The 16,233-nt window shown below is 34.4% G+C and overlaps 1 protein-coding gene across 2 annotated transcripts in view; it reads left to right on the top strand.

Moving 5' to 3' along the window:
• The first annotated feature begins 3,755 nt into the window (after window positions 1-3,755).
• The window catches only part of LOC134536842 (splicing factor 3B subunit 1), a 48,870-nt gene continuing 36,392 nt past the window's right edge, over window positions 3,756-16,233 (top strand). Inside the window, exons 1-4 of one of the 2 annotated variants that reach the window (XM_063376851.1) lie at window positions 3,756-3,862; window positions 8,287-8,465; window positions 9,409-9,495; window positions 12,147-12,273. In XM_063376851.1, coding sequence (XP_063232921.1) covers window positions 3,835-3,862; window positions 8,287-8,465; window positions 9,409-9,495; window positions 12,147-12,273 — 421 coding nt within the window. In that variant the 5' untranslated portion in view covers window positions 3,756-3,834. Of the gene's footprint in view, window positions 3,863-8,286; window positions 8,466-9,408; window positions 9,496-12,146; window positions 12,274-16,233 lie in introns of those variants that run through there. The other variant, XM_063376852.1, reaches the window with a different exon arrangement.

The raw sequence follows: 16,233 nt of genomic DNA, 5'->3' as shown, positions 1-16,233 counted from the left end.
TTTTCCCCACTCAGCTACTTTCTAATATTATTATGCTAGATAGGTTTGACTGTTGGTTACTATTACTTTCTGCCGATATTGATATCTATATATATATATATATATAATTTGTAATAGTGTATAAGGGTAGGTCAAACAACACAGATATTATTCAGGTTCTGGTAATTATGTGTAATATTTAATTACATGTGTGGCAATTTATTACATCGGCGCCTATTGCTGCACAAGGGCCTAACCCACTTAACACAAATGAGTATTAGACACAACACAAAACATAGGTTAATATGACAGGTTCATTCATATCTCGGTAAATTGGTAAGGAAAATTAACATACGTTGAAACTTTATTAATTGCAAAAATTTTAAATAAAATATTTAAATAAAATTTATTATCAATAAATTACTGAACTGGGTTGTGGAATGACTATCATGTTCGTTAATCATCTGGATATTTACATCGCACACATGATTACGATACAACAGTTCATTTAGGTCCATTCAAAAATACGTAATATTATGTTGCACTTTTGCGTGATCAACGAGTTAGCAATCCACAAAATCAAGTATTTAAATAACAATTTCAGTTCGTTGTAGAGTTCGTGTACCTAGGCTTTAGCTCAGTTTTACGATCGGTAGAACACAAAACTATCTCTCTCGTTTCACCTCTGGGTTAAAATTGATAAATTAGATAGTTTACAATTACAATTATCTTTACTGTTTTTGGTTATTTAAAGTCTTTTAAAATGTTGATAATATAATTTAAACTCAATGTTCTTTCAATTAGTACGTCGCTATAACAACTTTAGTATGGCGCTGTTTCACATGGTATGGAGGGTTTTTACTTACATAAACTAATCACTCCTGGGTACATATTCGTCAGAATATGCCCTAACAAACTAGTAAACATTTAACAACACGACGAAAAAAACTCATCCTTTGTTGCGGATGGTCTGAAATAGCTAATATCTTTTTTTCTTTTGAATTTTTGACAGGCTCCGCGCCCTTGCATCTCACTGGGACGCCATCTCTTACATAACTCTTTCTCAAATAGAAACGTTCCAGACGCCTTCTACTTGAAACATGGCCTCTGATTGGCCGGGGCGGAATGCTGTTAACGAAATTTACAAAATCACATCTTGTAAACAAAAGGTATTAACAAAGTTGCAAACACAAAACTGAATTAAATTTAAAAACAGAATTTCCAACAATGCCACATCCTTCGTTATGACACGTATAATAACACAGTTTATACGTTTTGTTCAATTGGTCCTTAGAGGGGTATATCTAATTGCCGGTCCATAATATATGTCTTCCCCACTGCATAGAGCATATCTCTCATAGATATACCTAATTAATAGGAATATATATTTAATAACTTTTGCGGGCGAACAATATACAAATTAAATAATAAAATTTCATAATAATAATAGTCAATATAATAAGTTTTTATAAATAATAGTATCATTAAAATAAGTCATAACTTTCTGTGCATTCTGAAAATAGTAACAGCACACAACTAGCATTTATGCCTGTGTGCTAGTGATGTCGACACATGGCAGCAGTAGGTGTTGGCCCAACATAAACACCCCAGGCTATTGTAGCCAAAAAAAAGATGCTATGCTAAATTATGCTCGAAGCGCGGGTGAAGGGGTGGTGTCGGTGCTCCCGCCCTGCTAGTATGCTTGCTAAATTAAGGCCCCTGGAGGGTGTGGGGGAATTGCCTATCATGGATTAGCCCCATTGAACAATTTGTATTTATCAGATAAGTAATTGAAAGCTGTTACAAGTTTTAGTTTATCCCTGAAAATAAATACAAAAACCCTTTTACTTAGTTCGGCGGAAGCATCTTGTCACACACTGCGGAGTGATACTGCCAACGTGGCTGGTAGCGGCACTGTCTTTGTAGGGTTCACGCATTGCTTACACGTGCACTACGCTGCGCGCACGGGCGCGTTCGTCGCACACGCTTCAGGACAGGTGTTAATAATGCATAATGGCCTGTGCAACGAGAGGAGCACCGATGGGTGGCGTAAACTTGTTAAAGTGATGGTTAGTATACAATTAAAGTATTTAAATTTGAATATAATATTAGTTTTGGATATAAATTTTAAACCAATTTTAATAAAACGCAAGTTCCCTTTGGAAATAATGGTGGTATTCCATGGCATCCGGGAAAGTTAGTGAATAAGCACTACCTTGTTGGGATTCGACCTTAAACAAACTCGCAGAACATTTTCCAGAATGTGTAAAAACCCAACCCCTGTTACGTAAAGAAAAAGTAAACGTGCCTAGCACGTGGCTAGAAACTAATTTAAATGCATTCTAGCTGATATTTGTCAACGTTCAATACATTTTCTATGATAAATATCCTACATATAGCAGCTAAATCATGCGAATTAAATGGTGTAATTGTAATATTCTCTAGTATTTTTAGTCACGATTAATCGTTTTTATGACCATTAATGTGTATAAACTCAGCATATAAAGTACTTTGTCCGATGATAAAAAAATGATTATGTACGAGATGATGGAAATATATGTTTTTTTGCCATCTGGACAAAATAAACGAAATTTTGTGTCCCTTACATGCTCGTAATATGGGCAACGGCTAGAGGTCACCATTATCCGTTGCCTAGAAATAAACGCCTATCGGTGTTCTATTTGCACTAGGAATATTCTTTGTGTTTTACCTTTACTATTTAAATAACGTAAAATGTGTTTTTGTCTCTTGGAATATCGGGTTTATTAAGGGCGCGGTTACACGGGAGTCTGAACTACTTCAGGTGAACATGTTCAGCTGTTGAGTGTGGTTACACACAGTCTAAACATGTTTCGTTCGAGGCCATTTCCCATTTAACTTAAACAGGTTGGCAAAGTAGTTCAGATCGACATATCTTCTACATTAGCCTCTGATTGGCTGTTTAGAATATAAACAGTCCTTTGCAGAAATTCAAGATGGAAAGTGTTCCTGGCACAAGTTCGAGAATATTTTACCTAATGCAACAAAAAAAAATCAACAGGTAATTATATTATTTATATTTTTTTAATTGATCCTGACCTTAATTTTCTTAAAACTGAGATAGGTACTCTCGCTCAAAAAAAAAAAAAAATATTGAGCAATATGAAAACACATTCCATTTATGCTGATAATGCTGTATAAACAAGTGAGAAAATCCCGCGTTTTCTGGATACAAAATAGAGAAGATCAACAACACTGTTATTCGTTGACAGTAGACAATCGGTTTTAGAGCTGAACACACTTTTCAGCAACTACCGTGTAACCGTACACTTTCGCGTTTGTAAACGTGTTTACTTAAACATGTTCACCTGAAGTAGTTCAGGGTCCCGTGTAACCGCGCCCTAACTCCTTGTCTGTAAACTGGATATTTACCTTAACCCTTTCCTGCCTAGAAATGTAAAAAAATTGAATTTTGTAATTTTTATTTCATTTTTATATTTAATAGGCATAAAAGGAGGCCATATTTTTTTCCAAATTTTTTTATTTATATTTAATATTTTTTTTAATGATGGGACTTTTAAGTCCTGACAGGCATTTATCATATGTCCAGCTCAACAAACAAAAAAAGGGCGCTCCAGACTGGTGCAGTGCTGCCGTTTTAGTGCTGCAACCTCTTGGCTGTCAATAGAACTTCTTCGACAACTGGCAGAGCGGAGCTATACAGGGACCCAGAGGTCCCGACAGGCAGCATGTGATTTCAAACATGCACACACTATTTCTATGGGGCTTCAAACATTGTGGGACTCACAAGTACCGCCAGGCAGGAAAGGGTTAAAACGGAAAGCGGTCTATAGATTATGTGTTGCTTTTAACAAAATGGCTGCGATTCCTCGTACTCATGAAGGTAAACTCTAAATAACGTTTTTAGATGTAATACTCCCCTTACAGTCCCCTTTTTAAGCATGCTAATATATTTTTTAGTGTTGCTTTCACGAACTGTTTGTATTAGTAATTTTAAAGTTGGAATTTCCCGTATTAAATGTCCTACGTGTAAGTTTATTGATAGCTGCTTAGTGTTCAGTTAATTTTTTATGTTTGTGTTTTTACCTGATCTTATCCGAGAGTAAGTTAATACATTTACGTTAATATGTTATTACTAGCAGTTTTTTTGTTTTTCTTATGTCTGAATAAGTATTATCAGGCTAAGGCATTTTGACGACACAATAACGGAGTTAGTTCACGTAAACCAATCTCCCGTAAACCAATCTCCCGGAACATTTCACTATTGCGTCTACTGCTTCCACAGTCCACGGAAACATAACACAAGGCATCCTAAGAAAATAAATTCTAAAAGAAAATTTAGCCTTGTGATCATAAATTGGTCAGGATTTACGTATATTTTAAAAACATGACAGTCATAATAGAACACTAGTCGACTCGTGCGGTATTACGCAGTGCGCACCAAATCGTTTTGTGTGGCGTTCAATTCTCTAAAAATTTAATCGAAATTACATTTTGAAGAAGAATAGATAAAAGTAAACAGGTGTTGGTTCAAAAGAAGACATGTAATTGAACACAACAGTACAAATAGCTGTTACACATTTTTTTACAGAAGTACGTATTATTTTCAAACATACCAATATACGCGTAAAAGGGTAAATATGTAGTGTACGGATTAGCGCCAAAAAAATCGTAAAAATCTGAAATAACTTTCATTATATGCTCTTTTACGTCCTCTTTTCATAACCGCTTGCGGAGATAAGAAATTCATATTACTTTTGGAGATATCGAATTTTTTAATTTTCATATTTGGGCGATATTTGTTAAAACATTATTTAAAATTCCGAAAATACCTTTATTCTGTGCTCTTTAACTTCCTCTTTTCATTAAACCCGGCGGAGATCAGAAATTCCAAATACTTTAGGAGATATCGAATTTTTAAATTTTAATCACTATACCTGCACATTCACACAGCGTCGACCATTGTTTTTTTGTTTACGAGTATCAATTGTTTTTTTTTATTGGATAATGTTGTCACGTGATAGTTCGTGATAGGCCAATATTCAAATGAACCAATAGGCCGCCTCCAACTTATGTGAGTTTTTAACGTTTCAAATTTTTATGCTTTAAAAAATTACGTTCGTTCCTAATGTTAATGCGGTAAATATTTACAATTGCGGTAGATGCCAAAAAAAATGCTAAAAATCCGAAAATACTTTTATTCTATGCTCTTTCACTTCCTCTTTCCAAATCAACCGGCGGAGATAAGAAATTCCAAATTCTTTAGGAGATATCGAATTTTTTAATTTTGCAATACAAGACCTGTGGAACCATTCGAGCGGCGCCATTTTTGTTATTTTGCCGTGTGTTCGTGAATACGTGAATCGTGAATGCGTAATTAATAAAATGGTTGATTAGGTCAGGTCAGTTACATTATTAATACTTTCAAACTAAGCCGACATTAAAAATTATTTTGTGAATTAATTTTAATGGCTGTTTAGTTTTAAAATATTTATAATGTAACTGACCTGACCAAACAAACCCGGACAGAGGGTGAACAGTAAACTAAAATGGTCGATTAGGTCAGGTCAGTTACATTATAAATACTTTAAAACTAAGGTGATATTAAAAATAATGTGAATTAATTTTAATTATTCTTTAGTTTTAAATTATTTATAATGTAACTGACCTTACCTAACAAACCCGTAACAAAGGATGTACAATAACAACTCACGTAAATTTTTTTGTTACTTATTACTTGCGCAGCAATATCAAAATAACAAATAAGACTATAAAATTAGAAACGTTAAAAACTCACGTAAGTTGGAGGCGGTAATTAAACATCGTTTTAAACAATAATTGAACTAAATAATCACGTATTAGTTCATTTGAATTCTGGCCTATCACGAACAATCACGTGACATCATTATCCAATAAAAAAATAGATACTCGTACGTAAACAAGAAACAATGGTGCACGCACGCCACAGGAATGCGCTGGTTTTGTGCTGAAATTTAAAAATTCGATATCTCCTAAAGTATTTGGAATTTCTAATCTCCGCCGCTTTTAATGAAAAGAGGAAGTTGAAGAGCATATAATAAAGGTATTTTCAGATGTTTAGCATTTTTTTTGGCATATACCGCGACTCTACATATGATGAAATTAAAAAATTCGATATCTCCTAAAGTATTTGGAATTTCTTACCTCCGCCGGTTGTTTTGAAAAGAGGAAGTGAAAGGGCACAGAATAAAAGTATTTTCAGATTTTTAGCATTTTTTTTGGCATCTACCGCGATTGTAAATATTTACCGTTAATGCTTTGTTCCGGTTTGTTAGGTTAGGTCAGCTACATTATAAATACTTTAAAACTTAACAACCGTTAAAATTAATTTTATTATTTTTAATGTCCGTTCAGTTTCAAAGTATTTATAATGTAGCTGACCTGACCTAATCTACCTTTGTCCCGTTGTGATGATGAACATTAACTCACGTAAAATTTTTTTGTTACTTATTACTTGCGCAACAATATCCAAATAAAAAATAAGACTTTAAAATTAGAAACGTTAAAAACCCACCTAAGTTGGAGGCGGGTACATTTCCTTTGCCATTAGAAGGAAATGGTGTGTTCACCTACGTCGCGATACCTCAGATGGAACATTAATAAATAAATAAATAATCACGTATTGGTTCATTTGAATACTGGCCAATCACGGAACTGTCACGTGACAAAATTGTCCAATAAGAAACATAATAGATACTCGTAAACCAGAAACAATGTTAATCGCCGCATGAATACACAGGTACTATTGTGATGAAAATTAAAAAATTCTATATCTCCTAAAGTATTTGGAATTTCTTATCTCCGCCGGTTGATTTGAAAAGAGGAAGTGAAAGAGCATAGAATAAAAGTATTTTTGGATTTCTAGCATTTTTTTCTGCATATACCACGACTCTACATATTTACCCAAATAATATCTAAAGTGAGTGATGTGTTAGTTTAGGTGGTAATTCAGGAGAGTAGCAGCTTTGGAGAAGTAAGTGTAATAATAATGTGGAAGGTTTGTTTGTTTATGTGGTAAAATAAGAAGGCAGTGGCTTTGAGGAATAAGTTCGGTAATAAGTTATGTGAAATTTTCATTTAGAAAAAAAAAACAATTGAATGTTTAAATATTTCAAAAATATTTTATGTACAATTAATGTAGGCTATCTGACTAAATATATCCAAATTTTCAGTTAGGTTATTTTTCGCCCTATTTCAGGAAAGATGTTCTGCAGAGTTAAACCACACAGATTTATTTACTTGTACATCTGCATACTTTAGGTACTTCCACTTGAGACAGTTCTCATGATCTTACTTCTATGGAGAAGTCGATGGAAGTATGTATTTTAGACAGCAATCTTAGACCTCCCCAGTCAACAATTTTAATATTATTTCATTCAGGTTTCCATTATAAGCCTTTGAAAATAGATTTCATGCATGGATTTCTCTAAAACTTAATATCACACTCTGCTTATCCTTAGTAATTTGTGTTAATTTTAGGTTAATATGATCTTCTGTGGTATCCTTTTGTTTGGAAGACATGCAGCTACTAAAATTAAATGTAGTTTAAGAATAATTTCTTGCAACTGGCTAGGTATTTAAAATGCACTTTGCACTGGCCGCTTGCCTAAAGTTCACCACGACACCGTTTTATGGTAGCATTGGTAATGAGATCCTAGTATATACATTTATAAAATATTTAGAAAAGTACTGCATTGAAATAAATCATCCAATTTTTGCATTAGAAACCACTCACCTATTATAGTTATTATGTAATTTGAGATAAAATGCTATATTAGGCTTGTGTATCACATGTGCACTACTTCGCAAATTTCCGTGGTATCCCTGTTTAAACATCAAGGTTCAATAATCTGGCAAAATCTACTCCATTACCACCTTGGTCGTAAATGTGGGAGATTCTAAAGCTTTTACTGTAATACCCTTACAGATTTTTAGAATTATTTTTAGGGTGAAGATGCACTTACCTGTTACTATGCAATTTATTTTTAATGCTGTGCTTGCTACACCACCAGTGTTGGCATTTTAGAATTTTAAATAAATATTTGTAAGGTTTATGTGCATATTTAATTTGTTGTCATTATATTATTGTGTTTTTTATACCATGACTTTTCCAAGAACTTTGTGCAAACCTGATCAGCCCCACCCCTTCTCTTTCCCTTACTTTTTTACTTTTTACTTTCTCTCTCTATATTTCTTTCTCCTTTTCATTCTATCTCACTTTTTTCTCTATAACATTATGCAAGACTTGAGCTGTGTTCAATATTGCAGATATCGAGTCACAGATCCGAGATATCCAGTCCAGAAAAAAAGACCTTGCAGATGGGTTGACTGAGAAAGACCGAGTGGGTCTGGGAGAGAGTGGATATTATGACCGAGACATTTATGATGGTGGAGGAGGGAAGTTTGATGGTTACGTGACATCCATTGCTGCCAATGATGAAGTGGAGGTAAGTGCTGCATAACTATAATGATTCACATAGGTACCAATTTTATTCACTTGTCAAATTTAAGGATCAACTCTAATTTATGTATACTGCCTCGTGGTGTTGTTATGTTATAATTTAATGGCAGTGGTAAGTTTTTTTTGTTTTTCATTGTAAATCCAATGTGATAACTCCATTTAAAAGTTACATTTGCTTTTACACTTTTATTCCCAGTTTTAACAAAGCTGCCATCATTTATTTAGTTTGCGATTGGAGGATGGTTCACAATACCAGTTGGCAGAAAACCTACCCCATTTCTACCTCTTCATTGAATTTTGTCCATTTACAAACTCAACCAAGACTAGAAGTTATTTGTGCAAAAGTATTGCATTTATCGTGTCCACAGAAAAGTGAAATACATACGGAAGATTGCAAACTGACCTGACTTTATTTATTGAGTTGGCCAACTTGTCTGGGTAATCAAAGGGTGTGCTAGTTAACTATCGTTTTTTGACGTGATAACGTCTTATAAATTGATGAACGCCTGCTGCACGTACGAAAAAGCATGACGTCATTGCCACGTTCCGCCTGAGCCGAGCGTGCAAGAACCGGTCAACCACCGTGCGAGAAAATCTTCTATAATATCAAACAGGTTAAGGCGGGCTCTTTAAAAGCAGCAATTTAAAAAATTTGATTTATTTGTCCAATTTCGTTCATTTCAAATTAACAATTTATTGACATTGATTTGATTTCAGTTTTTTTCTCTAACTTAATTATTGTTCATGAATATATTTAAACAAATTATTTAAACAAATTATTTAAATTAAATTTGCAAAAAGTTTAAATAATATTTGAAAATTAAAAAGCATGCAATTTTTCATCTATGTTTTCTTATGACGTTATCACGTAAAATTATCGTCCGTAAACAGACTTTACAGACAACCCGCCCCCCGCCTTTTTTTTTTAGGATGAAGATTATGATGTGGTGCCATTCACTCAGAACAAGAGGCCTGGCTACACTGCGCCAGCAGCCCTGCTCAATGATGTTGCTCAGGTGAGTAGTTGTGATGCATCCCCACCTTGAACATTTTTTTTAGTTTATTTCCCTCTTAACGAGTGTTGTATTGAGCGTTAGTGAAGTCCCCAAAATTCATGAATTGTTTAAGTTTTAAGTCTTCATTAAAACTTCTTGATCACCTTAAAATTAAACGTGTTTTGAAAGTTAATGTGATGTCTGATGTGTTAACTCTTTAGCTGCGGAAAAACAAAATGAAATTTTTACCTAGAAATTGTAGCGGTGGGTGCCTAGCTTGCTGGCAAAGATAACAACACACAGAAATATAACACAATATGTAAATACACATTTCTATGAAGGAAAAAAGACACATCACTTTGAGGTATCGATTTTACAAATGGCAGCACCAAAAACACTTTGACTACAGACATGATGCATCACAGCATTGGAAAACACTCCATTCAACAAAAGTTGCATGCCACAAGCAAGCAATATTTTGTGCATTCAAGATAAGTCGAACAATGCAGTTAGAGAGTTACTAAGAGTACTATTTGTACTATGCTCCTCATTTAAAAATAGGTTTAGTAAAAGCTAATTATTAGCTAGACTGCAACCAAGTAAGACATACTGTATCTGCATTTGTATGAAATAATTTTGTGTATTATAGAAAAACCTCATGGAATCTTAGGAAATGAAGATTAACCTGGAAAATAATACAGATAAAAGTTAGCACCATGAATAAAATTATATTTTATTGCCAAACATTTTAAAACTGTACTGTCTTGTAGATGTAATTACATCTGCCCTCAAAGTAACACCCTAATTCAATCCAGGAAAACAGAGTGCTAATCAAATATGTTTTTTTCTTTGAGAATGTATATTAATAAAAAAATGATTTTGTGCATAACATTTACCTACTAAAGCTGGACTCGCAACGATCCATTGCATCCGTCTATTTACAATCTATCAGTTTGTCAATCTAGTGACCCCAAGCCAATCAGAAGGCCTCCAAAATTCCAGCTGTCTATCAAAAGCTTCACAGGCTTTGACTTTTGACAACAGACGGATAAAATTATAACCTCAGAAATGTTTGCAAGGCATTGCCTTTATCTTATAGGTTTTAAAGTTGATTTGTTTAGCTTTTTCCATAGCATATTTTTAAATTGCTTGTGAACACATTATAAAATTTTGTATTTCAAACAAAGTTGACCACAACACACAAATTTAATTAATAATGTAGAGTCACTTGAAAATATATTTAATTAAATATCAGAGCAAAATAATTTTTTTTAAATTATAAGTTTTTAGCTTGCATGATCGTAGCTCATTATTCTTTACAAGATAATTTTTCTCCAAAATTTAAGCCTTATATTTTGTTGGCATTCAAGTGAAAAAAATATTATGACGGACGTGCTAGTGTTGGGAATCTGTCGCCTAGTTGACGGGTGAACGGATGGCAAATGGACAAATGTGATGTCATGAGAGTTCACATCCAACATATATGAGTACCAAAATTATTATGTTATTGATATTGAAGCTGTGTTTCACTGTGTAATAAGATTAATGAAGCATAAACTTACATTTTCTGAAAACAAGAAAGATTATTTAATCTGTTAACGTAATTCCCTACTCTATTTTGAACTGAATGTACATCTGCCAACTGTAACACTTTGAATCACTAACCACATGACTAGCCACTTGCGCATTCTTGTTTCCAAGTTGTAAACTTCCCCTTAAAGCACTCACCAAAGCTGCTGCTGAGTGGTGACATGCAGGACAGTGTAGTACAAATATTGGCTGAACACACATTGGCATTGGAGATATTTTTTGTGTAATAAAAATCATACTACCATTTTAATGGGGCTCAAGTAATTAGACAATGAAGGCTATTAAGAAAAGGGTTAGCTATCAATTTGATTATTTATATTAATTTGTTGCATTGTGTTTAATGTACACAAGTGCTATTGCCTTTGTGTGTGCATAGTAATTCAAAATTCACATACAGTGAAATTCCTCCAATCCGGACTAGATAGGACTGCACCCAGTCCGGATCACTGAAAGTCCGGATGGAACTGAATTTCCCTTAAAATAAGTGAAATACAAGTTTTAAATGAGTAAAATAATATATTTATAGATATTCATAAATACAACTACAACTTTACCTATAGCTTAATTATAGTTCTAATACCACTGTATATTTAGTTCAGTTTTTAACCTACAATTGATGTAGTATTAACAAAACAAAACATTTTTGTAATCAAATTCAATCTGGATTAATCAGATATACAGACGAGCAGGGTCCGGATTAGTGGCTCTATTCTGTAGATGAAAAACAGCTATATTTAGAATCATTGTCTTTACTACTTCAAGTCGTTACCTAATTCATTGCTTAATGATATCGTTAACTTTGAAACAGCACAAATTGGATAGTTTTACACTAAGGGGCTGGTGTAGATATATGATCAAGCATAAAAATTTATTTTATTACCATATTTAAGAGTGCTATTTATGAAGTAAATATTATGTAATGATTTTTGTCAATGCTAAACATTTCTTAATATCAGTTATCAGTGCTAATTTACTTGTTAGTGGAGTGCAGTTTTTTTTTATAATTTTCACAAAATTAAATTGTTCTTTTATGTCTTTGCAAGTGTTACGGCAAACTGAACTGATGTAACGTTTGTGTGCAGAGTGAGAAGGATTATGACCCATTCGCCGAACGGCGCCGGCCCACAATTGCCGAGAAGGAAGATGAGTACCGGCAGTACCGCAGGCGGATGGTCATATCCCCAGAGAGAGTGGATCCCTTCGCTCAAGGTTTGTTCACCACAAGCTCATTAGCAGTTCGCAGCGTTTGACGATTCCTGTTGTTGTGCCTGCCAGTGTTTTGTTTCTTATGTAAGCGAATGTGTTGCTGTCAGTTCATTTTCATGTCGATGTTTTTTTCCTTCCAAATATTGTACTAATTCGTGCATAAAATATATGATTGGGATAAGTACTATAACCTGGATTATATTTATATTATATACGATTAAATATTGTTCGTCCAACTATAAAACAAGACGTAAAACTTAAAAATTTTATAAGCTGGATTTTTTTTTATGGCCACAGTGGCTTTCGGTTGCAATCAAAGTGTTGAAAACCTATGAAAACAATGTTATGAAATTTTGTAAAACTTAAATATAATTATTTAAAACATGATTTTTTTTTTATCGAAGATGACAAATGAAACCGACAGCAAGCAGATGGCATTACATTGAGGTTAGGTTTGTGTGTGGATGTGGGCGAGATTGCGTGTGTGTTTGTGGTCAAGGGAAGACTGATGTAGTATTGGAGGAGGCGTGAGACTCAGTGGCAGTTTGGATGAAATGCTGTATATTTAAATGCTTTTAATTTTTGAATTGTTCTGATCAGTTCATTAAAATTTTTTTAATCAGTCAAGTTTTGAGAAGTCTTGAAATGTGGGTGGGGTACATAAATCAGTTAAAAGTAAATTTTTTTTTTCTTTTGAGGGTGGTGGGGTATTGTGGGGCTACAGTTTTCACCTCTTACTAATTGATACTCGATTTTCTTTCCCCCTGAGGACGATCTACAGCGCTGTCCAGGGACGTGCATCACCAAAGTGGAAAGTTATGAAGCAAAAGGTTATGGTGCGTTGCTTGCGCCAATTATTTTGAGCCACTTCGAACAGCTTTCAGGTTTATGTAGTTTAGCTAGATTGGAAGAAAAAAAAAATTTTTGCTCTAAAAGGTAAAGAAAAAAAAATTTAGGGAAAAGACATCAAAGGATTATTTAATTAATTAGCTTTTTGAGATTATTAATTACTCAAGTTAAAAACTAGCAATCACTAGTTGGTGTTCAAGGTTGTCATGAAGTTGTCAGAGCAGTGCTCATGTGTAGGAGAAATAGCTTACGCTGTTAGGAAATACGTTGTAGTCATTCGTACACTTATAAATTAAAGCTGACTACCGTAGATTAGCGCATGTAACAACACTGCGAATAAAATGTCATCTTTTTAGTCATGAAAATTGGAAAATGATTTTGCTACCTCTAGGCATGTGGCCACTTGGTCTTGAGTGTAGAAGTAGCACAGCTTTAGTTAAAAAAAACTTCTGGGCTGCATTTTATGAGGAAAATACATTACTCTCTCTGTGTAGGATATGTCTGTGTGTGCTCACTTTTTTCTGGCATAAAGGCATAATCTAGAAAATTAAAAAGAAAAGACATTTACAGTCATGATAGATGGATAGGGTAAGATATTTGTTTTGTGGTCTGCAAAAAAATCCCCCTTCCCTCCACCCCAATCTCACCAAGATAGTACTGTCAAATACTGTGTGAGAGAGATAAGAATAGGTTTAATATTGAAAGATGAATGGGAAGGATTGATGCCTGGAATCTTTCAAATGGCAGTTTCCAGAGTTCATACACGTCCTTAATATTCTTTTAAAGTTCTTAGTTTGATTTTTATTTCTAAATAGTTCTTAAAATGTCCTTAAATTTTCAGTGGGTCTTGCATAAACTTCTTAGGTAGTGTTATTTTCCAGTTTGTTGCTTAAATTTTTTTATTCCTTTGTTTCGACCCCGGCAGAAAACAATGTTTCACACACACACAATGTTGTATGCGTAGCGTCTAAAATTCTCATGTGTTCCTGCATTTATTTTGTCTGTGACGAAGCAGATAATCTCGTAAGTTAACTCTTTGTATAATAATAATTTTACTAATTTTGAAGTTTGAGTTGATCGTAAATTTATGAACTTTCATTTTCATTTTAATTTATTAAAATGCCTTAAGTTTTATTAATGTTTAAAGTAGGGATGGGGCGAATCCTGATTTCCTCGAATCCGAATCCTAACTCGAATCCTCGACTGGAATTGCAGAATCTCGAACCCAAACCCGAATCTTTTAACAGATGATGTCCACATATCTAATGTAAGTGAGATGTATTCTGCTTGCACTAAAAGTCCCTTGACTTTATCACATGTAGATTGGTACATTTCTGGTATAAGTGTATATAAAGACAACAATTTTTTCTTGAGAAATTTCAGTTTTAGTACATACCGTATATACTCGTGTATAGCGCGCCCTTTTTTCCCCTCAAGTAAAGGAAAAAAATAAGGATGCGCGCTATACACGGGAAAAAATTTTTTTGGGGGGGGGGGGGAGGCGGGGAGGAGTGGAAGTCGTTAACTGCCGGGTGACGGGTGAGTGACGGGTGACGTTTCTGGCCAGCCTCCACACATACGCACAAGCAACAAGGCCTCTGTTTCACACACACACACACACAAACGCACACGCGCGCGCGCAAGCTCGCACATCATGGTCTCTTGTTTATTTTTAGACCTCCCCCCTTTACAGAAAGCCAGCTCAGAAGCTAGTAAAAAGAGAGAGAGAGAAAGAGAGAATGTTGTCACCAGTTCCCCCCCCCCCCCCCCCCCCCCTCCCGGCAACTTCTTCGCTTCCTCCATTCCTCACCGGTGAGTCATCAAGTTCTCCGCGCCAGCTTAAGGCCCTGTCACACTGTCAAATATATTGTATCCAATAAATTGGACAACAAAATTTGAAGGGTGATTTTGGATGAAATACGTCTTCAAATATATTGTATTCAATATTATTTGACGAGCAATGTAAAATATATTTGAAGTCATTTCACACTATCAATTTTCTTTGAGTGAGCTCGTTTTACCAAACATTCTGTAGAGAACTGTAAATGACAGTATTTAGAATCAAAAACAAATTTTGGGTCAAGGAACGCGGGCTTTTTTAAGTAGGTTATATTCCAATTTAGGTATATTGTGATCATACACAGTTTAAAATTTACGTTTTCCAGGTGTTTGCAATGCCTGCATTAAGAGCATCAAAGTGTTTCAAAAGCTGTAGCTGTAATTGCAATTGTAGCAAGTCTCAGTAAACTAGAAGAGAAATCTAAGAAAAGGAAACGCAGATGGTGGACGAGACAGTGGATACTTTCCCGGCAAACAAATGGTGTTTTACCCCTTTTTGTCATGAACTTCGATACGAAGATGCCGATTCATTTCCGAACTATGTAATAATGGATTCTGAAAGTTTTGATCTTCTTCTTTCAGTTGTGGAGTCTCGCATTGCAAAGAAGGATACTCATTTGTGCCAGTCTATACCAGCAAAGCAGAGGCTGGCAATTACATTAAGATTTTTGGCGACAGGGGAATCATTTAAGTCCCTTATGTTCTCTACAAGTATTCCACACAACACCATCTCAAAATTTTTACCTGAAATTTGTAGTGCAATTTATAGTGCTCTTCAAAAACAATATTTAAAGGTATGTTTAGTAAGAATAAAACATATTATTAAATGTAAATCTGCAAGTAGGCATATCCCTTCTCATTCCCACTTATTTTCTCACCCAACTAGCTGCTGTTGTATGGACACTTTCACTTGTATTTCATCAAAATTGTTCCTATACTTTAAAGTGAATGTGTTAATTTTTGCTGTGTTTAGAAATTGGCAATTTTGTTTTATTTTGAATTAAGTGTATTTACTGTTACAAACCTCAACCTGAGCCTTTAAGCTAACTTCACCTCAGTCACATTATCTTTTTAAAATAATTTTTTAACGAGATATTAGACCAGGTATGCTTGTTTCGTACAGCCTGGGAAGTATAGGCTTACTGACAAGGATCTGCTACACAAATATTTACATTCACGAAAAATGATATTACTTTCAAAACTTAAATAATAATAATTGAACACGTAGGCAGAATTTATATTTCTAGGCCTTTCTTGCAAATCACCAGAGCTACT

Source organism: Bacillus rossius, chromosome 11 (genome assembly GCF_032445375.1).
Source record: "Bacillus rossius redtenbacheri isolate Brsri chromosome 11, Brsri_v3, whole genome shotgun sequence".
Lineage (NCBI taxonomy): Eukaryota > Metazoa > Arthropoda > Insecta > Phasmatodea > Bacillidae > Bacillus > Bacillus rossius.
This window is presented reverse-complemented; position numbering and strand designations above follow the sequence as displayed.